The sequence below is a fragment of the Leptopilina boulardi genome, unplaced genomic scaffold, assembly GCF_019393585.1.
Source record: "Leptopilina boulardi isolate dan_hultmark-lab unplaced genomic scaffold, ZJU_Lbou_2.1 LbouV2_123, whole genome shotgun sequence".
Classification (NCBI taxonomy): domain Eukaryota; kingdom Metazoa; phylum Arthropoda; class Insecta; order Hymenoptera; family Figitidae; genus Leptopilina; species Leptopilina boulardi.
The window spans coordinates 4,732,079-4,754,279 of record NW_026137667.1 but is presented as its reverse complement, the minus strand read 5'-3'; the positions used below and the strand labels follow the sequence as shown (position 1 = coordinate 4,754,279).

The 22,201-nt window shown below is 26.1% G+C and overlaps 4 protein-coding genes across 7 annotated transcripts; 2 read left to right on the top strand and 2 right to left on the bottom strand.

Moving 5' to 3' along the window:
- The first annotated feature begins 125 nt into the window (after nt 1-125).
- LOC127288298 (GPN-loop GTPase 2) lies at nt 126-2,268 on the top strand. The gene is made up of 8 exons (XM_051315677.1): nt 126-273; nt 431-535; nt 628-735; nt 815-1,139; nt 1,215-1,420; nt 1,493-1,607; nt 1,689-1,884; nt 1,967-2,268. Exons 4-8 carry the CDS (start codon nt 1,019-1,021, stop codon nt 2,202-2,204), a joined length of 876 nt encoding a protein of 291 aa, XP_051171634.1. The 5' UTR covers nt 126-273; nt 431-535; nt 628-735; nt 815-1,018; the 3' UTR covers nt 2,205-2,268.
- On the bottom strand, nt 2,075-4,630 carry LOC127288274 (trafficking protein particle complex subunit 13). Its single transcript, XM_051315634.1, has 10 exons — nt 4,426-4,630; nt 4,063-4,231; nt 3,875-3,959; nt 3,622-3,749; nt 3,413-3,536; nt 3,230-3,326; nt 2,899-3,125; nt 2,711-2,811; nt 2,468-2,615; nt 2,075-2,383 (listed from the first exon to the last, which is right to left on the bottom strand). The coding sequence occupies exons 1-10, from the start codon at nt 4,466-4,468 to the stop codon at nt 2,270-2,272; spliced, it is 1,236 nt and encodes a 411-aa protein (XP_051171591.1). The 5' UTR covers nt 4,469-4,630; the 3' UTR covers nt 2,075-2,269.
- Nucleotides 4,631-5,115: 485 nt separating this feature from the next.
- On the bottom strand, nt 5,116-18,632 carry LOC127288149 (putative uncharacterized protein DDB_G0286901). Of its 2 annotated transcripts, none has more exons than XM_051315449.1 (9): nt 17,792-18,632; nt 16,132-16,164; nt 15,983-16,048; nt 11,243-11,520; nt 10,665-10,923; nt 9,739-10,099; nt 9,428-9,583; nt 7,721-8,476; nt 5,116-7,526 (listed from the first exon to the last, which is right to left on the bottom strand). In XM_051315449.1, the coding sequence occupies exons 1-9, from the start codon at nt 17,933-17,935 to the stop codon at nt 6,496-6,498; spliced, it is 3,084 nt and encodes a 1,027-aa protein (XP_051171406.1). In that variant the 5' UTR covers nt 17,936-18,632; the 3' UTR covers nt 5,116-6,495. The 2 variants fall into 2 exon arrangements, with proteins under 2 accessions (XP_051171406.1, XP_051171413.1); XM_051315456.1 differs by having other exon boundaries at nt 11,243-11,499.
- Nucleotides 18,633-18,889: 257 nt separating this feature from the next.
- LOC127288132 (nuclear pore complex protein Nup50) lies at nt 18,890-22,193 on the top strand. 3 transcript variants are annotated; one of them, XM_051315437.1, is made up of 6 exons: nt 18,924-18,945; nt 19,064-19,100; nt 19,382-19,559; nt 19,701-20,542; nt 20,605-20,745; nt 20,833-22,193. In XM_051315437.1, the coding sequence occupies exons 3-6, from the start codon at nt 19,401-19,403 to the stop codon at nt 21,137-21,139; spliced, it is 1,449 nt and encodes a 482-aa protein (XP_051171394.1). In that variant the 5' UTR covers nt 18,924-18,945; nt 19,064-19,100; nt 19,382-19,400; the 3' UTR covers nt 21,140-22,193. The 3 variants fall into 3 exon arrangements, with proteins under 3 accessions (XP_051171385.1, XP_051171394.1, XP_051171376.1); XM_051315428.1 differs by lacking the exon at nt 19,064-19,100 and having other exon boundaries at nt 18,890-18,945; XM_051315419.1 differs by lacking the exon at nt 18,924-18,945 and having other exon boundaries at nt 18,952-19,100.
- The last annotated feature ends 8 nt before the right edge of the window (nt 22,194-22,201 follow it).

Here is a 22,201-nt window from a genome sequence, read left to right as displayed (position 1 = left end):
TTTTTTTATTATTTGATTTAAATTATTATTATTTAATTTGTTTTCAAAGAAATATCTTATTATTTTCTTATTTTTCGTGAAAATGTCACTTGAAGTAGGGCACATACAATCGATATATCGACATTGTTCGATTGTTTAATTTATCGAATTCAACATAACCTCTATTATTGTTTTTTAAACAGTTTGTATTTATTTTCAAAAAATAGAAAATTCAGAAGAAGAAACGTATTTTCTGTTTATAATCAAGTACTAATTATGTTCTGTATTATATAGGTATTTATAAATACTCATATATATACATATTTTTTGATATTTTCATCTTTTTTTGTATTTCTCATCCAAAAGTTGAGAATTCTGTTTATCATTCTGTTTAAAGGGAATATTAATATTGTTCAAAAAGATATTTATTTGTTTATAAAATAATCAACAGGTTATCAAATTAATTAAATGAAATAGAAAAAAAAATGATTACGAACGACTCGTGTTCTGTTACAATTGATGGCAATAAAACGGATATTTGTTTTAAAGTTTACAGGTAATTTTTGTATTTAAAAAACGCAGTTTAAAAAATAATTTCTTTTTTTTTAAAATAAGTTAAGTTTATAGAAATGTTGGTCTTATTTTCAGCAATCGAATTTTTTTAATTCTTTCTCAATACAGAAAGTTTGGATCTTTTATTACAGTTGAAAAAGAATCTGGTATTAGAGAATTCAACAGTGACGTTTATAGTACAAAGTTAGTGATAAATTTAATTTTTTTTTTAAAATTCTTTTAAAATTTAACAATTAATTCATATTTTTTTTTCTTTTTTTAGAACTGTATTAGGTACTGACGCACCAGAAATTCACGCGGCAGCAAGATATATTGCCGAACAAACAAATATTGATCGCACTCTTCTTTTAACAATTTCATTAAAAGATTATAATCCAGATTTTATTAAAAAAATTGTCAATATATTGAATAAAATTAAATTGTGGTAAAAATTTTTTGACAAAAAAAAAAAATAAAAATAAGAAAAATGAGTCTTTTATTTGGTCAATTAGTTATTGGTCCACCAGGAAGTGGAAAAACAACTTATTGCAATGCAATGGGAAAGTTTCTTGAATCATTGGGAAGAAAAGTGGCGATTATAAATATTGGTAATGATTTTTTTTTTTTTATAATTTAAATTATTATAATTATATATATAATTTTTATGTATTTTTTAAAAAAAGATCCAGCTAATGAAAATATGGAATATACTCCAACGATAGATATTGCGAATTTAATAAAACTTGAAGAAGTAATGAAAATTCATAAATTGGGACCAAATGGAGCATTGATTTATTGTATGGAATTTTTAGAAGCAAATATAGATTGGCTTATTAAAAGAATACTTCAATTAAAGGATCATTATTTTTTATTAGACTGTCCTGGACAGGTAATTTAGAAAGAAAAAAAATTCTTTACATAATATTTTATATTTGCAAATTTATATTAATTTTTTTAATAGGTAGAATTGTTTACGCATCATGAGTCAATGAATTCAATAACAACGAAGTTATGCGAAAATTTGTTAAGATTGTGCAGTGTTAATTTAATTGATTCTCATCATTGCAGTGATCCTGGTAAAATTGGCTATAATTTTCTTTTTTAATTATGTATATAAAATTAATTATTAAATTTTGATTTTTTTTTTACACATATAGGAAAATATTTGTCCTCCCTAATGGTTTGTACAAGTACAATGCTAAATCTAGGTCTACCACATGTAAATGTAATGACAAAATTGGATGAATTAAAACGCTTCAGTGATAAACTTGATTTCAATCTCGATTTTTATACAGATGTTCTCGATTTAAAGTATCTTTTAGAGAAACTAGATGAGGATCCTTTAACAGCAAAGTATGTGGAAAAATTATATTTAAAAATAATTTACTAAAAAATAGAAACTAATTTTTAAAACAAAAAAATTACTATTTTTTAGATATAAAAAACTTAACGCTGCTTTAGTGGAAGTTATTGAGATGTATAGTTTAGTTACTTTCTTACCATTGGATGTTTCAAATAAGGCACTACTTTTAAAAGTGAAAAATGAAATTGATAAAGCCAATGGCTATATATTTGGTGGTAATGAACCGCAAGATATACAAACACTTTTGGCTTGTGCTGTGGGAGCTCAGACAGAAACCGAACGAGTTTCATCTCTTGATTCTTATATTTAAAAATTAAAACATTTATAATTTTTTTTATCTATTTACAATAAATTTCTTCACATTTATACTAATACTTACTCGTCGTCATTATTATTCGCTGGTGTTTGATTTACAAAAATTTGTGCTACATCATCGTAATCGTAAACACGTTTTAAAAATGTATCAACTAATTGTAGTCCCGATATATTCTGAAAATTGCACAAATTTCAATTAACTTAAAAATTAAATTAAATAGCCAAAAAAAAATTAATTATTTATGAAAATTAACTTACAATAAGTCCCACATTTAAAGGAACTAAGCACAAGGGAATGTAAGTTGATTCTCCAGGTTTGACGGTACCAATCATTTTATCGGAAATTCCACACCAAGCTATCGAACTATTGGATTGTAAATTTATTTGTAAATCCATATTTCTTTCACTGCAAGAAAAAAATGATTACAATATTTTTTTCAACAAAAGAAATTATATAAAAAAAAATGTTTTATTAAATTAAATCCTTGTTTTCATACTCACGAAGTATTAACGACATGACATTTAAAATTAATTGGTTCCTCGAGTTGATTATCATTAGGAATGTCTTTTAGAGTTACTCTCAAATCGCCGTAATCGGGAGCCTGAATAAAAAAAAATCACTAAATGTTCTTTTTTTTTTATTAATAGGTAATATTCTTGTTTTTTTTATTTAAGTATAAAATACAAACCATTCGCGACAATTGACTAGTTTGAAGACGACCTCTTTCTCCTAAATTACTTCTCCAAACAATATCCAATTTTCCAATATTTGTCGCATTATGCATCATTTTTGGATCTTTTAATAAACTCGGTTGTGGTTTTAAACAATAAAGATACTGACGACTTGATTTCGAATCCAATAAATTAACTTTACCAAATATCGATTCGTTTTCTTCGTTTGTCGTCTGTGATGAGACTGTTATGATATTAAAGAAAAAAATAAATAAATTAAAATTTCCCCCAAAAACAAATTAAACTTTAATCTTTTTTTCAATGATCTGAAAAAAAAACTTATTTTACCAGTAAATAAATGTGAAGATTCAAGAGAAACTTTTTCTAAACAAATCGGTCCAGCCGTTAAATTTTGAATTTGCGCCTCAAGATAAATTTCATCGGACTGAAAAAACAAATTAAAATCACAATATTTCAAAGAACTAAAGAAAAAGAATTAAAAATTTCAGAGGATCTTCTTTTTTTAATTACCTCAGCATTGAAAAATTTCGTTTTCACATCAAGAGGTTTCACGACTTGAAATTTGAAAAATTTTCTAAACGATTGCGATTGACCAATTGCATTTGCTAGTGTATAAGTTACTTCACACACGAGTCTAAAAAAAAAATTAAATATCAATTAAAGAAAATTAGAAAACATTTCTTAATTTGAAAAAAATAAACTCTAAAATTGTTTCTTACATATGTGTACCAATTTCTTTAACTTCATGATGAATAACTTCGTCAATTGTTCTATTTGGTGGTAGTTCTTTAATTTCTTCTTTATGATTTGATAATGGAATAATTTGAGTACTAGTTTGAAGATCCGCCTTTAAATTTGTAATTAAAAAATTGTAATTGTAATTAAAAACCGTTTGAATTTAATTAAATAACATTGTTAAACAAATAAAAGAAAATAAAAATTGGAATACAATTTTTTGAAAATAAAACTCACTTTTACTGTGATATTCGTTACTAATTGACTGCTTCCATTATGTACGCACAAATAACATGAAAATATTTCTCCTAAATAAATATTTCTGTAAAAAAAAAAATTATTTTACTTTCTTTTTAAATTATATTCAAATAGAAGGATTATTTTAATTATTATTAAAAATTAAATTGAAAACAAAAATCATTTACCCAAAACTTTGAGGAAAAACCATAAATTGACCAATGGCCAAGGTTTCCATTCCTTGAAGAGTTGTGCAATTATTTTTTAATTCATTGTTTAATGTATTGCCTGGTAAATCTGTGGCATCACATGTGACAACAATTGGACTGGCAAGAGTTGGCCTCGTTAATCGCATAACTATTTTAAAACAAATTAATATATAATTAACATTTTAATTTTTTTTTTGCAATAATTTACAAAATGAAAAAGCACATAACAAAAATCATATAAAAACAAAAAATTATTTTCTACACTTACAATTAATAAAAATAAAATTGTTAATTTATTATAATTTAACAAAAAAAAGTTATAAATAATAATTGAAACCTAACCTTTTAGCGCTAAAAGATGATCGCTCTTCGGTTTTACTTCCATTTTTCCTTAATTTCTTTAAAGTATTTTACACACACAACATTTGAATATAATATAAATAATTAGAAACTTAATTAATTTTCCTATCAGAAAGATAACAATAAAAAATATAATAAACGATGTTTGACAGGTGGATAACGATGACAACTGATGACAGATCACCATCACACGTGGTTATCAATTGTTAACAGAAGGAATGAGAAACGACGTTTCTTTTTCATATTCCGCGATGACACATTCAAATAGTGGCGCGAATTAAAAATTTTATTTTAGCCATAAAAAATAATTCTATTAAATTAAAACAAAATATTTTTATTTTTACAATTAAAATTTAATAAATTATCAAAGAATTTTAATATGTAAGTGTAAATCAAATAATTGCACTATAAAATTAAAATTTTTACTCATTTTTCGTGATTCTGAATTATAAGAGGTAAAAGTAATTAATTTACACAAATTATATATCTTTTAAGTTCAAATTACTTTATTCATAAAAATACGAATCCGACTTGCGTTTCAATTTCTACTCGATAACAATTTTTTTTAAAGTTAAATACTATATATGGAAAATGGTTTTGAATACAGAATATTGGTCACAGCAAGGAGAAATAATGAATAATGAGAAAATAAACAATTAACGAACTCAACGATTAACATTTTTTTGTCTTTATACGTTCATAAATATACGGTACACGAAGCTTATTTCGTCTCATCTTTAGTTTTTCTCCTTCTTTTAATTCTTAATTATAGTTTATCAATAATACCACAAATCTTAAATTTATCGTGAATAATCGAGTATAAAAAAGTTTGAAACGAACTAGAATATTGTTTATATTGTTTTTTTTTTCTGTAAGAACCTCTAGTACTATTTATATACATAGATAATTTGACAAAAAAAAAAATTTTTTTTTCATTTCTAATACACTTGTATTATTTATTATCTCAAGTCTAGCATCACTCAATGAGAATATCTTACACTTTCCAACTTACAGAATTTTTCCTTTTTAAATAATTAATACTGTAAGAGGATACATTTTAACTAACTATTAAGGCAGTACGGTAATATGGCTTCATTTATACAATAAATTTCAACATTCTGCACTTTTTTTGTCAAAATTTTCACTTATCTTTCGTCCATGCCAAAAAAAAAGAAAATTTACCGAAAATTAATTTTTTTATTACATTTCGTTGTTTTTCTTGAGCAATTATAAATTTTTAATTAATTATTTTTGGTATGATTCAAAAAAAAAAAAGTTTTATGCTTCAAATTAAATTTTCCTTAGGAACAAATTTTTATATACAATTTGTTTTTATCGGAATGGAAGTATAAATTTTTGGCATGGACTTATATTATTTTGCTTTTATCTCTCACAAGATATGTGCGTGTTTTTTTTTTTTTTTTTTTTTTTTAATTAAATTATAAAATTATTGAACGAAACATAACAATAACTTTCGAAAATACAATTATTGAATCTAATGGAAATATAAATTAAAAATTTTCTAATTATCTAACAATTAAGAATGTGTGATTGCAATAATGGCCGATAATTTTTCTATTAATCTATTTGGCATGACTTTAAAGACAGAGATCCTCTTTTTCTTTATATTTTAATAATAACAATAATACTATTTAAGTACTATTTACAGTACTTAATCCATTGAAAAAAGAAAACTTTTTTTTTATGATTTCATTGCATCATCTAATTTCTACCGAGTTTTTCTTTTTTTTTGAACCATTTTTATCTAATATTTAACTAACAAATTATTTTTAAATAGAAAAATAAAGAGAGATTTCGCGAAATCGCAAGAGGATTGTTTTTGTTTTTTTAAATAAATTCTTAACATTCAAAAGAAATATTGAAATAATTTAAACACAAATATAGAAAAAAAAAATCGAAGTAACGTCTCAAAATTCTAGAAATTGCAAATCATTGATATTCTATGTTTAAAATTAAAAATAAGGTACACAGCCTTAAGACTCTTTTTTAAAGTCCATCAATGAAAAGTTAAACGCAAAAAAAAGAGAAAATTCAGCCGTTAATTTCTTGATTGATATTCAAAATGGCTGATTCAAATTGTTCTAGTAATTCAATTTTCTCAGATGATACCGAATCAATAATTATTGATTCCTTGATTTCTAGACTCGAAACGTTGCTTTGATGAGAATTATTAATTTCTTCGACTGGAATATTATTTACCTTATTTTCATCGATTATTAATGGTCTAGAATTGTCGCTAATTAAGTCTTGACTCTCAATGTCAGCCTTTTCATCAGATATTGAAATATTTTTATCAATTATTTCAATTGAGTCATCCTGTTTTTTAATGCAGGATTTTTCTATTGTAGCACTCTTTTCCAAATCATCAATTTCATTGCTAGTGTGCTTACGTTCAGAAATAATAAAATCTAATGTTCCTTTTATTAAATTGTACAAATTTTGCAAATCATCAGTTATCTCATTGGATTCTTTTATTAATGATAATGAAGAAGAAGAAGAAGAAGAATTTGAAATTATTTCCTCATTCTTATCAGTCTCAATATTATTGATTATTACTTCGGGAGATTCACAATCACGTTCATCAGTATCATCAATTGTAACTTCCATCACAGATGATTGAATCACATTTTTTTCTAAATCATTATTATCATCATCATCATCATCATCATCATTATCATCATCATCATCATCCTCCTCATCCTCATCATTGTTGAGTGTAATAATTTCCCTTGTTTCGGGACTTTTTTTCGTTTTTCTTTCATATGTCTTTGTATTGAGCTTATTTTTTAATTTATCGTTACAAATATTTGAATTTATTTTTTTATCCGTAAAATTTAACTTTGTTCTAGATGGCGCTGATATATGCGCTTCTTCCAATTTCACGTGTTCGGTATTATTTGTGGACTGGATACTCCGAAGTTCACCTGATGTTTTTCGGTCATAACATTGTGAGTTTTCGATTTGAGAAAATTGCCGAATGTTTGTGCAGTCTCCTCGTTCTGTTGTTGTTCTTCTTTGTGTTTCACTTGAACTACCGGCGATGATATTGGACTTGTTATTGACTGAAAAAATAAAATGAAAAGAAATTTGAATTGTTGAATAAAATTAATTTTATAAAAATTTTATATATATATATATATATATATATATATATATATATATATTTAAATTATTGCCACATTTTTATTGACGAATATTAATTTTATTTGTCGATAAAAATTGTAATTCTTTTTTTTTAAAAAAAATAAACATTTACCTGAGAACAATGGGTTGAGTAAGTTACCGAATCCTGATGATGAGCTTTTGTCGTTAGAATTGTCTTCGTCGGATGATGAACTATCAAATCCGTGTTGTCGGTTATTGGACACGTAGATTCTGTTGAGACCGGGTAAACTGCGAGTGTTGTTTGACTTTTTACTAGTAGAAGTGTTTGATTCTGATCGGCGATTGATGACTTTATTGTTGTTGTTGTTGATGAAGGGATGTGTTGATTGGATGAGAGGCATTTCGGGGTTACCGTGTGTTGCACTGTAGCCACATGGGCTTGACAATTGATAGTTAAGGATTGGGTTGTTTTGTCGACTATTTCCTCCTCCATTGAAATTCGTTGGTTCGGGGATTTTTTTAACGACGAGATATGATTGTTGCTGTTTATCACGATTGTCTGATGATGATTCTTGATGGGATGATGATGATGATTTTGGCCACTCGGATTTGGACTTATTGATATAGGTGGTGTTTCCTGAGTGGGTGAAATGATCGATGACTCGGATTTCTGAGGGATCGATTCGATTATTGATTGTTGGATTTTTGACGTTATTGGTGATGGACATTGCACTTGTGGAGATTGGGATGAGATAAGTGGAAGATGGCAATTGATTGATTCCGAAATTTGTGGGCATGATGTTTCTTTTTGAAGTTGCATCAGTTTTATGAAATCCACGAGTCGTTTTATTGATTTTTGGGTCTTCTCTTGTTTTCCTAATGCCTCTTGCCGTGTACGACGCTGTAGCTGGAGAAGAAAATTATATTTTTAAATTAAAAATTAATACAATAATTAAAATAAATATTATCGAAAAACAATTCTATAACATTTAGATAAGTTTAAAATTTCTAATTGAGTTTCCAATTTCTCTGTAAAAATTAATAATAAACAAGCATTTCTACTAAATTGCACTCACAGAAGAAATAATTAAAATATTGTAATATTAAATTATTCGATATATATATATATATGTGTGTCGCTAAAAATATTTTAGTCTCAGTGCGAGAGATAAATTTAAGTCAAGTTGAACAATTCTCCTAAGATAGAATAAGGATAAAAATACTAAAATAAATTATAAACCGAACGAACGAAAGCAAAAGCGTGGAACTTGCAGGTTTTTCGTGTATACAAAAGAAACATAAAGCACGGCAACAATTAATAGAAATTCTCTCTCTAAAAAAAAAGATAGAAAAAAAAAGTAAAAATAGCATTCCAAAAAATTAAATAAAATTTGAAAATATTTTTTAATATTCAATTATTTCAAATTCTTATACGCAGGTCGCAAAACGAACCTGAAGAGATTGGCTGAGTAGCTGAGATCGTTTTTCCAATTCATAAACCTGCAATCTCAGTTCCGAGTTTCGCTCGCGCAGCTCATATCTTTCTCTCTCTTTTTCCTCTGTAAGACATTGCGCGTTTTCATTACCTCACTTTCTCACGCGCGAAAGACCAAAAAAGTTCTTCCCTTGTCATAAATTGATTTTTTTTAAAATTGTTTTCAACAATTTAACTATAAAGTACGATTAATAATTCTAAAAATTATTTAATGAATTTGTAATTTAAAAAAAAGAAAAAAAAAAGAAATTGAAAGAACTTTTTCATCAGTCGCTCATTAAAGAACAACTATTCTACAGGCAAAAAACTTTTATAAATAAAAAAAAAAAAAACAAAAAAACAAATAAACGTAAAAAAAATTACCCAATTCGTTTTCCTTTTTGCAAATTACTCCTGAAAATGTGGAATTATCTTTTAAATTGTTCGCACAAGCGGGACAAATTTTCGAAGGCGGTGGTGAAATTGAATGACAAGAAATGTGATACTTCGATGAGCATTGTTGACATACTGTCAATGTTCCTGAGGGAAAAAAACGAGAAAATTGTTTTTTTTTTAAAAAAACAATGAAACTTTTTTCATTCAATATCAACATTTTTTTTTTTTAAATAAATTTAAAAATCAATTTTCATTCTATTGATTCATTAACTTTAAAATAATAATAATTTTTTTTTTACCTGGATTTCGACAGCTTATACAGATTGCTGAATCGGCTTCAATTCTTTCAATTGTTAAACTTGATGGTAATCCTGGAATATGAACGACTTTACTGCCAAGAGATTTATTATTTTGCAATTGAGCATTTTCATTTCCATTCTTCGTCAAAATTTTATTTTCCATTCCATTTCTCAATATATTTGGTTTTGCATTAACTTTTTGTGTTGAGTTTAAATTTTTTGATGAATTTTTCGTGGACGGTGGTAGTGATTTATTGGATATTTTTCCCGGTGGAGGTGATGGTCCAATTGACCTAGCAGTACTTTGTCGCGTTTGTGGCGCTTTTCCGGCCGACTGCAAATATGAATACCTCTTTCGTTTCTGAAACATTCATTGATTTATTATTATTTTTTTTTCTAATTTTCTGTTATTTAATTTGAATTTGTTTTTTTGAGTTTTATATCAATTAGTAGATTTATTTCTTAGAAGATTAATAAATTCAAAACAAAAATATTTTTTAATTAATAAGAAAACTAAAATTTTAAATAAAAAAGAAGATGAGAGTATTTTTCATCTTTTGATTTTCAAGTTTCAACCTCTTTCGTTTCTGAAACATTCATTGATTTATTATTATTTTTTTTTCTAATTTTCTGTTATTTAATTTGAATTTGTTTTTTTTTTTTTTGAGTTTTATATCAATTAGTAGATTTATTTCTTAGAAAATTAATAAATTCAAAACAAAAATATTTTTTAATTAATAAGAAAACTAAAATTTTATATGAAAAAGAAGATGAGAGTATTTTTCATCTTTTGATTTTCAAGTTTATTAAAGCTTTCTTATTTTGCAAACAAAGTGAATTGTTGTATAAATGGAAAATGCTTTTTGTGCAATATTTGAAAGCAATTATTTTCTTTACAAAAGGCTTTTGGTATATATATTCATTACCGTTGGCAGTTCCCAATTGGAGTACACAAATTGATGATTCGCCGTCCTTCTGCGCTTCCTTTCCGCTTTTCTATTCTGCAATTCTATATTCATTGTCGTGGTAATGAGACCGAGAGTCTCAAGGAAGGAAACCTGCATCGAAGATCCAATGCTGCATTCCTCTTCCATATCCTGTTTTTCGTTTGAATTTTCATCCGCTGAAATTTCAACGACGTCGTCCTCGTAGGAAATCGATTCCACCGAATTTGAACGTTCTCGGCTAAAAACAAACATAAAAAAAAACGTTTCAATATTATTTTCTTATAATTTATCTAATAATTAATTTTTCAATAATTGTAAAAAAATTTAAAGTTTTTTTTTAAATTAATTTTCTTTTAAAGTCACAAAAAAATAGAAGAAAAGTTTTTATAATTTTGATTACTTTGAGCAATCATTAAAAAACGTTTCAATATTATTCTCTTATAATTTATCTAATAATTAATTTTTCAATAATTGTAAAAAAATGTAGTTTTTTTTTAAATTAATTTTCTTTTAAAGTCACAAAAAAAAGAAGAAAAGTTTTTTATAATTTTGATTACTTTGAGCAATCATTTTCCTGTGAAGGAGATGAATCATCGGTATTTCTAATTTCTTCTTCATAATCTTCTTTTTTTATCATTCCATTGATATTTGTGAGATTTTTCGAGTCAGTTGATTCTTCATTCGTCTCATTGTTGTTGATGATATGATTATTATTATTCAATCCCAAAAGTGAAGCTACAGAAACTTTCGACCCGTTTGCGCTCTCTGCCTTTAAAGTCTCGACTTCCGTGCGCAGACGTTGAACCACTTGCTTCTGCGTAAAGAAAATTGAAAACTATTTCACTCATCAGAACATTACAAAACTTTTCTCGTATAAACCCAAGAGAGGGTTTTCGAGCTCAAAATTATGCCTCATAATAAGAGAGAGAGAGAGAGAAGAGAGAAACAAGGAATCATATTTAATGTACTTTTAAATCTAATTTGTTGCAACATTACATCCTACAAAAAAAAAAATTAAGATTGCAAATTAAAATTTAATAATTTATGATTTTTCACATCTAAAGCTAAATTGTCATTAACTTACTCTGAATAAATTTATTTAAACTTTATTAAACATTAATTAACCTAATATATGCAAAAAATTCGGTTATTTAAAAAATATCCAAAATTGAGATTCAGGAATTTATCGAACTTTTGGAAATTTTTTTTTTTTTTTTTATAAAAAATCATAAATTGAATTCGAAAGTGAGAGAGAGAGAGAAGGGGAATCGATAATTAAGAATGACATAAAGAATCTGTTGAAAATTCTCAACTTCCAAGGTTGTTAAAAGTTTCTAGAAGTGAAACTTGGGATTAAAAAGTTTCTTCCTTTAATGGGTGCGAAAAAGTCTAAACCGAATACGGCATCGACCTTTATACCAAAAGTTTTCAAATTTTATATTTTTTTTTATCAATTTCACTAAATAATAATTAAGTATAAAAAAAAAGAGGAAAAATTGTGGGGAAAAAATATTATTTAAGGGAATCAAAATTTATTAATAACAGGAAATAAAGCAATTTTCAAGAGCTGAAAATGTTTCCGCGGGGATATTTTATTGATTGAACCTCCTCTTCTCCCGGACTTACTCCCTCTTTTCATCCCCCCATTCATCTCTCTGTTTCACCTTTCGTTCTATCCAGCTAGCCCGCGAGACTCGCGCGTTCCAGAGCAAAAGATACATTCAAGAAGCAATAGACGCATGTCCATCAGATGAAAATATTTTACATTTTAATGAACAATTTCAAATAAAAATATTTTTTACAATCATATAAAATTCGAAAATTTGATATTGTTAAATTAAATTTTAATATTACTTTAATTTACACTTTCTTTTAAATTTTTACTCATAATTCTCTTTTTTTTTGTTATCTTTATCCCTTTTTGTAAATTCTTTTTTGTAAATTAATATCAACAAATTGATTTCTTATAAAAATTAATTTTTATCATGTAAAAAATTTAATTCTAATATTTTTTTTTTTTTTAAAAGGGATATTTTCTCTCATTCTTCTTAAATTCAAAGTACAACACGATTTGAGAAGATTTGGCACGAGAACCATTTCGTTACTTTAAGTTGTGCTCGACCGACTTGGAAAACTTTTCAAAGTTGGGATTTCTTCTCCCGTTTAGTCCAATAACTATTTTACATATATATACAGAAAAAGAATTTTGTTCTAGTAGATGAAAAATTCACAATTATTCCAAATGAATGTAAAATATTTTTTAAAAAAAGTTAAATTTTCTTTTTCTTAGAAATAAATAAAAAAAAAGTAGTAATTCTTTTTTTTTCGGAAAAAAAATTATTAATTCGAAGGAATTAGTGAAAATATAAATTTCAAGTACTTCATGGTATCTCCAAGTTTAACTTTAAAACTTTTTATATTTCTGTTGCATAATTAAATTTTCCACACCAAAAAATATTTCTTTCCTGAGTAAACAATTTTTTTTTTTTAATTGTAATAAAAATAAATATAAAGTAACATATATTAGTGTTTTTACTCCCGGAAATGAAAAGTAGTCGCCCCTCTGTAATCTGCGATGCATAAAGGAAGTGAATAGAGGGATAAGTGCACGAGAACCTAAGAGCATTATGAAATATTACTTATGCAATTCTCATTATAAAAGTGAATATTATTATAAAATTTACTTGACAAATTTTATAATTTAAATGAATATTTCGAAATATTTACTCTTCATTTCCAAAAATACAAAAAAAAAAAAATTTATCCCTTTCACAATTTATGAAATTGTTTCAAAGAAATAAAAGATTTAAATTTAACTTAATTTTTAATTTTAATATAAAATTAAAAATTAAAATTAGCGCAAGCGTAAAAACAATTTTCCCGTTGGCGCGAATTTTAAAAGTCTCCTTTTTTTTCGACAAACTTTAAACTTCGGCAACTTTCGGAAATGCTTTAATGTTGAGGAACGAACTCGGGAATGTATAAAGATCAATAAGAACCGTCCTGCCTCTCTCGCATGCGATTTAATGGTTTTGGTCCTCGGAACCAAAACTATCTGAATCCTATATATCCAAGCATTATAGTCTGCATCTACCATGTAACTTCATCCCCCAAAATTTGGAAACTGAAAATCTAAAGTAAAACTTTTATATCAAGAATCGATTCTCTCACCACGCAAAGTTTTGAGAACGGCAATAAATGTTCAAATAATTTTTAAGTATACAAATTTTTTCAATTATTATCAAAATATTTCTATATTGAAAAATTATCTATTTTTAATAATTATATGAATTCTTTATTTTTTTTATTAATATTTATTATAAATAAATTATTATTTATAATTATAAATTATTTATAATTTTAATTAAAATTAATTATTTACTCTAAAGATGGGAAATAATTTTGAAAATCTACACCAAAGAGAAATTAGAACACAAAGTTTCTTCGCAATTAATTTAAATGCAATTAAGTAAGTTGCCCATTGAGCTGAAAACATCAATACTATTTTTATTTACTTTACTTTTGACTCTATAATCATTCTTCGATTCTTTTGACGCAAACTCGTGATCTTTAAAATTAAAAAAAAAAAAAAGAAAATTCCTGTAACAGTATTTAAATAGACCAATTATTTAACGATTCATAATTATTCGTTGAAAATAATCACCCTATACGAAATTTTTTTTCATTGTCATTAAATAATTAGATTTTCTAACCTTAATTAAAAATATTAATTTATTAATTTAATTAAAAAAAAATCTTTTTTTTGTAAATTCCGGTAATAGAAAATAAAATTTAATTTCAATATAAAATTAGAAATTGACATAATTTAAATCAAATTAATAAAATAAAATACAATTTTATTATTGTTCCTCTAAAATAGAATAAAATAAATCTTTTGTGTCACGGCCAGAGTAATTAACTTTATTGATTATCTGACTTTTGAAATTAGGAAATTATTCCTCAGAACTGAATTTGAAAATAATTTAAACTAAATCACATTAAATAATGTAAAACAAATTAATTATTAAAACAAAAAATTGGAAATTTTTTTTAATTATATTAATAAATGAGAGATATTTTATTACTGCGGTGCGCAACAAGTTAGGTATATATATATATATATAAATACGGGAGAAATAAAAAGTAAAACAATCATTTGTAAATTGACGCAGCCTCACAAAGCTATGAGAATTCAAGTTTTCCAAGTTGAGAATCACTGTGCCGCAGTCCAACTAAACTTGTTGGGTATCGATGTTATTCAGAACTTTTCGAATAATGGAGCTTCCTTTTCCAGAGTTGGGATTTGTGTTATATACACCCGGCCAAATGAAAAAATAGAAAACTCGAGTTAATTTCTTTGCGCAAAAAAAAAACTTGTAACTCAAAATTTATCTCCATCATAGAAAACAAAAATTGCACTTTTTAAATAAAACCAAAAAAATCCATATTTAATTAGACAAAAATTAAAAATTATTTTACAAATATAAAATAATTTTCTAAAAGAAATATCTAACCATCAGAATAAAATAAAAAGAAAAATTTGAATTTCCAAATTGAAAACTATTAAAAAAAAGGGGGGAAAAAAAAATGGGAATTTCTCTTTCTCTCTCGGAAAGTTTGTCTCGATCAATGTCTTGCGACAAGCGTCATGCTGCAGGTAACGAGTTTATTAAATGCGACAAAGTTTTTTTTTTGTAAGAAAAAAAAAAATAAGACTCACGAGAGATAAAAAATCGAAAAATTAAAATAGGGAAATTTTTATGAATTTATTTTGCCATAAAAGAAAAAAGAATGCATCGTTATTTATTTATAACAATATAGATGCTGAGCAATATATAGAGACGGATCTAAATTTTAAAGTCGGCATCAATGTTTTCTGAATTATCCAGGTATAATGCAACGCGTGCTTGACCTTGTTACTTTTATAATAATGGTACGCGAAGACTCCGGAATTGAATTAAATAACAAATGCGCCATTATCTTTCTCTTTCTATCTATCAGCATGCAAAACTAAAATCCATATTATAATTAAATTCTATATCACGTTTCGTTATTAAACAAAGTTCAGAACAACTTTCATGTTCATTTTTAGAGAAATAAATCTAAAAATAATATCGAGAGAGAAGCGACTTCGATTCTTTTGATATAAACACAACTTTTCCGTATATTTCAAAGAATATTTTCTTTATCATTTTTTTCTTTTCTCTCTCTCTCTCTCTCTGAATTTTTTTTATTTGCCCCATCTAAGAAAACAGATTTTAAAAATTTTTTTATTCACTTGCAAATAAATAACTCACCTGTCGCCTTCCCAGGGAAACAATATAAATTTGAATCTGCTGAATTTGATCCAAGACATTTGGGTTCTAAAACGAAAAGCAAATTGCAATTTTTTTTTTTAAATTCTTATAAAAATATAAAAAAATAAATGATATTTAAAAGTACTCACGTCTGGATCATCTTTCAGTTTTTCTACACAGATCTGCAAAAAAAAAAGAAATTAATGTTAAATTAAATTTTGAAATGTATATTATTTAAAATAAATTCATTCATCCTCAAATGACAGCGATAAATTTTTATTATATACTAATTGAAAAACTGTTATACACTTTTATTATACAATGATATAACGATATTCACCAGTAAAGTTCTTAAACAGATTACGAGTTTCAGGTTGAAAGTGGTTCACAATGTCATCATGCTCACAGTCACGTAACCTTCTTAACTTTTGAACAATATATCCCAAATTAAATTTGATAAACTTATTCGATTTTGCATTCGAGTATTTAATTTTTTCGAAAAAAAGTAATTTTCCATAAAAAAAAAAAAAATGTTCTGAAAAAAAAGAAAACATTTTTCAAATAAAAATAATATTTTTTACCTTTTTTTTCAAACCCGATAGTTTTGTATCAGAAAAGATAAAAAAAAAAAGGAATTAACTATGTTTTTAGGTTGATAAAAATTTCTTTATAACATACGTCATAGTTTATTGATTATTTGATGAATATATTAGAAACAATTATTTTTAAAAAAAAACGAAAAAAATTATTTTAAAAATTCATTTTTGCAAAAAACGTAATATTTTTAAATAAACGCTTATTATACGAAATATGAAAAAAATATTCATAAATAAAAAAAAAAACGTTGCAAATTTTAATTCAAATAATTGAGACTGAAGTTCACTATAAGAAAAGTTACGCGGTCAATTTAATAAAAAATTATTTACTATTAATGAGCAAACTTTGTTCTATTAACTTTTTTTTACGATACTCCCACTTCCCATAAAAAAAAATATTTTAATATTTTAAATTTTCGTTACAAATTGAAAGATTTTGTTTCACAATTATATAATTTTAATTAATTAATAATTATATTTAAAAAAAAAAATAGTGGATTGTACTTTTAGTGAAAATAAAGTTTAATCGTGGAAAAGTTTCTACTTAATGAACATTAATAATTGATTCGCGGGAACGGAAGCTTCCGTTATATCCTATAAAAATAAAATCTGACGACACTCCTGGATCCTGAGAGAACACAAACGAGAAGACCGCAGGTGATCTCCTAAATCGAACTTGCCTTGAAAAGTTTTCGACTATGTATCTATAGTCAACTAATACGCCAGGTATAAGCGCATAGACCCAATAACAAAAAGAACAAAATCAAAATTTTCTAAAGATTTAAAAAAAAATCAGCCAAATAAAAGTCTATATATAAAAAAAAACAAGACTCGCTTCTTTCCGCATCAACATAATTATCTCATTTATTCCGAATCTCTCGGAATTCGCTGATACTACCTCTGAATATAAAATAATTATTTTCATCTTTATTCTAACTCATTGAATTTAGTAACACTGACCGTTATTAAGTATCATCTTCCAACTTTTTATCAATTAAATTATAATTTAATCAACATTGTATTCATAAAAAAAAAAAAATTCGCCATCAGAAATAAAACAAGCTTCAATTATAAGTAACTTCATAACAATGCAACAAAACAAATATCAAGATCACACTTTCGTATTATCAAAATAAATTAAATCTACTTTTTTTTTTTCCTTATGAGCATATAAAATAGAAAATTGCATTTTATACAAAGAACACACACTCACCTGATGATCGCGTATAGCATTTTTCAGTTTATTTTGCACAGACAAAATCTCCTCCTGCAGGGACTTTGATATCTCCATAATTCGTTGAATTGTCGGAATATGTTCCCCGCGGAGTAGCTTCCTACTTACAGACACTTTCGACATGAAAATTGTAAAAAGTAAAGGAGCCGCGCGGCCCCGAAGAGACGTATCTCCACCGCATACAACGCGCGCACAAGCACAAACACGACTCACTAGATTTTATTCACAAACAACGTTTCTCAACATATATGACAATTTCAAACTAACACCAACTAACCTATAGGGGAAGGCCAACTTGTGAACCTTTATATACATGTATATATGTAGATTTGCCAAGTTGCCCAAAACTCCCCACCCCCAACACACACACACACACAATTTTCACAAACACCAAGATTCTAAAGAGTTTAATTTCTTTTGTTATATCAACATTGTTTTTTTTCTTTTTAAATTAAAACAATCCATTGTATCCGAATTCAGAAGCAATTTTAAAGATGGTTTACCATGTCCTTGCACAATTCATTATATGAAAACGCACACACATTAAAAAGATATATTTTCCTAGGCAGATTTTTTCCCATAATATAATAAGAGCGCGGCAAGGGTGTGTAAAATCGCGATCCTCACGATTCTAGTGACTATCTTTCTAACTATTATCGATATTCATACATTCTTTTTTCAGAAGTTTAAATAATAAAACTCAATTGCAAAAACATTACGTTACAATTCAAGTTATACATTTTTCCATTTATTATAACGTATTACTTGTTTTTTTTGTAACTTTTATTCGCAGAACTTGACAACACAAACTTTTTTTCTTTCTAACCTCAAATATTTTGAAAGATCGATATCAAAATTGAAATCGAACATATCGAATGACTATCGAAAATTACGCGGGGAATTTTGAATTTCGACAATTGTTATGTACTATTTGAATTAGTTTTACAAATGAAATCTTTAATTATAAAAATAAAACATTGACAATTTTTGAAAATAATGTTTTTATAAAAATAAATTTAATTTATATTGTAAAAGAAACAAATATATTACTATGAGGGGGTGATTTTATTCTACTGACGCATGCGCATTAACTTGATTCTAAACAAAATCCTGGATAGTCGGCCGCGCGCCTGGTGTGTATTTTGTGATTTTTTTTTAATTTAAATACATATGTTTAATAATTATTACGAATTTTCTGCATAATCTTTATTTATTGAATACTAAATTCTATCTATATGTCTGTATTTAAAGTCAAACTAGCAGAAGTATATACAGAACTTTCAATCAGGTTTGAGTATAGTTTTTGATGGTTACTTTTTAAAACATTTATTTTAATGAAAAATCTCTATTATTGATAATATAAACATTATTAAATATTTCAAAATTCATGTATGTAAATTTCTAATTTTTTTTTTTTGAAATTTATTTGGAAATTGATAACAATTATAACAAGAAAAATGTTTTCCTACGATACATAACCTCAAAATTTGTAAAAGTCAGATTTTTAATATTTCAACAGTTCTTTTTAAATATATTAAAAATAATTATAAATTGTTTATCATATTTCAGATAGATTTATGATTAAACAATGGCATCTAAACGCACAGCAACTAGTGATTTAAATCACGAAAATTGGAATAAAGAGGAGAAAAAAGAAGACGCGGGAACTTTTGTCAAGGCATCGGAAGAAGTCCTTGAAAAGAGGGTCATAAAAACTGCAAAACGAAGAATTGCAAACACCGGTGATGTAAGTTATTTACAAATTTTTATTTTGTATAAATTTTGAAATAGGCGGAGCTTTCCAATAGTCTAATAAATGTTTACATTATTGATTTAAAAAAAAAAAAAAAAATTGATACAATTTAATGAGTTGTTTATTTTGATTCAGGGTGAGGCAAAAAGTGCATTTGGTTCGTTCGCAGGATTCAAAACATCAAATACAACAGCGGCAACACCGTCGCCATTTAGTTTTTTAGCTAATATAAAACCGACAACAAGCACAAATGTCCCGACAAATATTAATCCAAGTACGACAAAAACTTCCACCACAAGTAATGGTACTGAAAATGGACTAGGCGCTACGGCAAAATTGCCTTTTAAGCAAACTATCCCATTAAAAAGTGATGACAATAAGGACAAAAAAATGAGCGTTACAACGGACGAAAAATCTTCAGAATATTATGCAAAATTAAAAGGTTTAAATGAAAGTGTAACACAATGGATTAAAAAACATGTTGATACTAATCCATTTTGTATTCTTACTCCAATATTTTGTGATTATGAAAAACATTTAAAGGCAATTGAATTAAAACACGGTCAAGAAACAAATAAAGAATCAAATCCCGATGAAATTATTGTTGTGGAAAAAAAATCACCAATATCATTGGACAATATTCAAGAAACATCAACAAATCAGGAGAAGAAAATTGAAAATTCCATATTTGGCAATACAAGTGCAACGACATTGAGCGCTTGGAAACCAGAAAAATCGATATTTGGCAGTACAAGTAATAAAAAACTTATTTTCTCAACAGAGCCAAAAGTTGAAAATAAATCATCATTATTATCTGCTAGTCAACCTTCGTCACTTTTTTCAAAACCATCTACAACTGAAGAAAAAGAAGAGGACAAACCAGCGGAAACGAAACCCACTACAGTTTTTCCATCAGCCACATTTAGTTTTGGTCAAAGTTCATCGACACCGTCAAGCGCTGGATTCAGTTTTGGAGGGTGAGAATAATAATTTAATTACTTATTTTTTATCGATTATAACAAAAAAAATTAATTTCTAGGAGCAAACCTTTCACGTTTGGAGCACAAGTTGCAAAACCAGAGGACACAAATGAAAAAACTGAGGAAAAAGAAGAGGACGATGAACCACCGAAACCAGAATTCAAAGCAGCCACTGAGGAAGGATCAATTTACGATCAAAGGTAAATATTATTTGATTAAATAAAAGTTTTGTAAATAACTTCAATGAAATAATTGAAATTTTTTAAAAATTCCTCCTTTCTTTTTAGATGTAAAGTTTTCGTGAAGAAAGATGGTAATTTTGGTGATCGAGGTGTGGGTACATTGTTTTTGAAACCAACACCAAATGATAAAATGCAATTAATTGTACGTGCTGGCAATTCATTGGGAAATATCCTGTTGAATACACTATTAAATGAGAGTATTCCATTGAAGCGTATGAATAAAAACAGCATAATGTTGGTATGCCTTCCAACGCCAGATTCAAATCCACCACCAACGCCAGTTTTATTGAGGGTGAAAACATCTGAAGACGCAGATGCTTTAATGGAAGCACTAGAGAAAAATAGAAAATAGAAATTTTTCTATTTCATATATATTGTGATGTTAATTCAAGAATCATAAATTAAATGCAAATCGATTGAAATGAAAAAAAAAAAACGAAAGAAAAAAAAAATATCCATCTTTTTTTCTCAATCAACAAAAATTCGACGAAATTTTTCATTATTCAGTAAATGAGAATTTTCATTTTTTTGCAAACTTTTTATCAAAAAATTTAATACTTGTGCCATTCATTTTTTATGATAAAAGAAAATTTTAAATTTGTAGAATGTAAAATGAATGTATTAGCTAAGTGTTGGAATTTGTTTTAATTTTCAAATAATTTTTCGTTTTTAATAAAATGTATTTTATTTGAAAATTAATAAAATCAGTTTCCAATTACTTGATAAAGGAGAATGAAGACAAAAAAAAAAAAAAAAACTCGTATCGCGATACAAAGATATTTGTAAAACAGAAAAATAATTCGTCTTTCGTTAGACTTAAATACTTCTTCGCAAATTAATAAGAAATAATTCGAGTTAAATCTTCTTTAGAAATATTGAATACATGCAATTTATAGGAAACAATTTGTATGCATTGTATTAACATTATAAAGGCATTTAATCTTTTAATTAGAAATATTTTTTTATAATAATTATGAAAATTGATATTATAATTATAATAATTATTTACAACGTAAACATTTTTTTTCCATTAATTTCAAAAAAAAGATTGTAAATATTTATGTTCATTTAAAAAAAAGAAAAACTCCTTATTTTTGTAAATCTTTTAAAATTAATTTTTCGAGATTGTTTTTTCTTTCTACTAGCTGAGAAAGACAGGAAAAAAAAAATTTTAGACTTAGGAAATATTTTACATGCATCGTCAAATTGATTCTTGCGTTGTTATTTAGTACCTGCGTCTTATTATTATTTTTTTTTGTCATACCTAGGATATTATTCATTTACAAAAAAAAAATAGTTGATTTTTATGTTCGTGGAAATTGATTTTGTTTTTCCACTTTTCAGTTAATTAAGCATACGCAATTTGTAAATAAGGCATCTTTAAATAAATCTGCAATTAAAGTAAATTGATTTA

Coding starts and splice junctions, on each gene's coding strand:
- LOC127288298 (XM_051315677.1), top strand. CDS start 1,019: ATGAGTCTTTTATTTGGTCAATTAGTTATTGGTCCACCAGGAAGTGGA. Junction 1,608..1,688: donor TCATCATTGCAGTGATCCTG/GTAAAATTGGCT, acceptor TTACACATATAG/GAAAATATTTGTCCTCCCTA. Junction 1,885..1,966: donor GAGGATCCTTTAACAGCAAA/GTATGTGGAAAA, acceptor ACTATTTTTTAG/ATATAAAAAACTTAACGCTG.
- LOC127288274 (XM_051315634.1), bottom strand. CDS start 4,468: ATGGAAGTAAAACCGAAGAGCGATCATCTTTTAGCGCTAAAAG. Junction 3,327..3,412: donor CGAAATTTTTCAATGCTGAG/GTAATTAAAAAA, acceptor TTGTTTTTTCAG/TCCGATGAAATTTATCTTGA. Junction 2,812..2,898: donor CTAGTCAATTGTCGCGAATG/GTTTGTATTTTA, acceptor TTTTTTATTCAG/GCTCCCGATTACGGCGATTT.
- LOC127288149 (XM_051315449.1), bottom strand. CDS start 17,935: ATGTCGAAAGTGTCTGTAAGTAGGAAGCTACTCCGCGGGGAACATATT. Junction 10,100..10,664: donor CCAATTGGGAACTGCCAACG/GTAATGAATATA, acceptor TGAATGTTTCAG/AAACGAAAGAGGTATTCATA. Junction 9,584..9,738: donor TATAAGCTGTCGAAATCCAG/GTAAAAAAAAAA, acceptor TTTTTCCCTCAG/GAACATTGACAGTATGTCAA.
- LOC127288132 (XM_051315428.1), top strand. CDS start 19,401: ATGGCATCTAAACGCACAGCAACTAGTGATTTAAATCACGAAAATTGG. Junction 20,543..20,604: donor GCTGGATTCAGTTTTGGAGG/GTGAGAATAATA, acceptor ATTAATTTCTAG/GAGCAAACCTTTCACGTTTG. Junction 20,746..20,832: donor GGATCAATTTACGATCAAAG/GTAAATATTATT, acceptor CTTTCTTTTTAG/ATGTAAAGTTTTCGTGAAGA.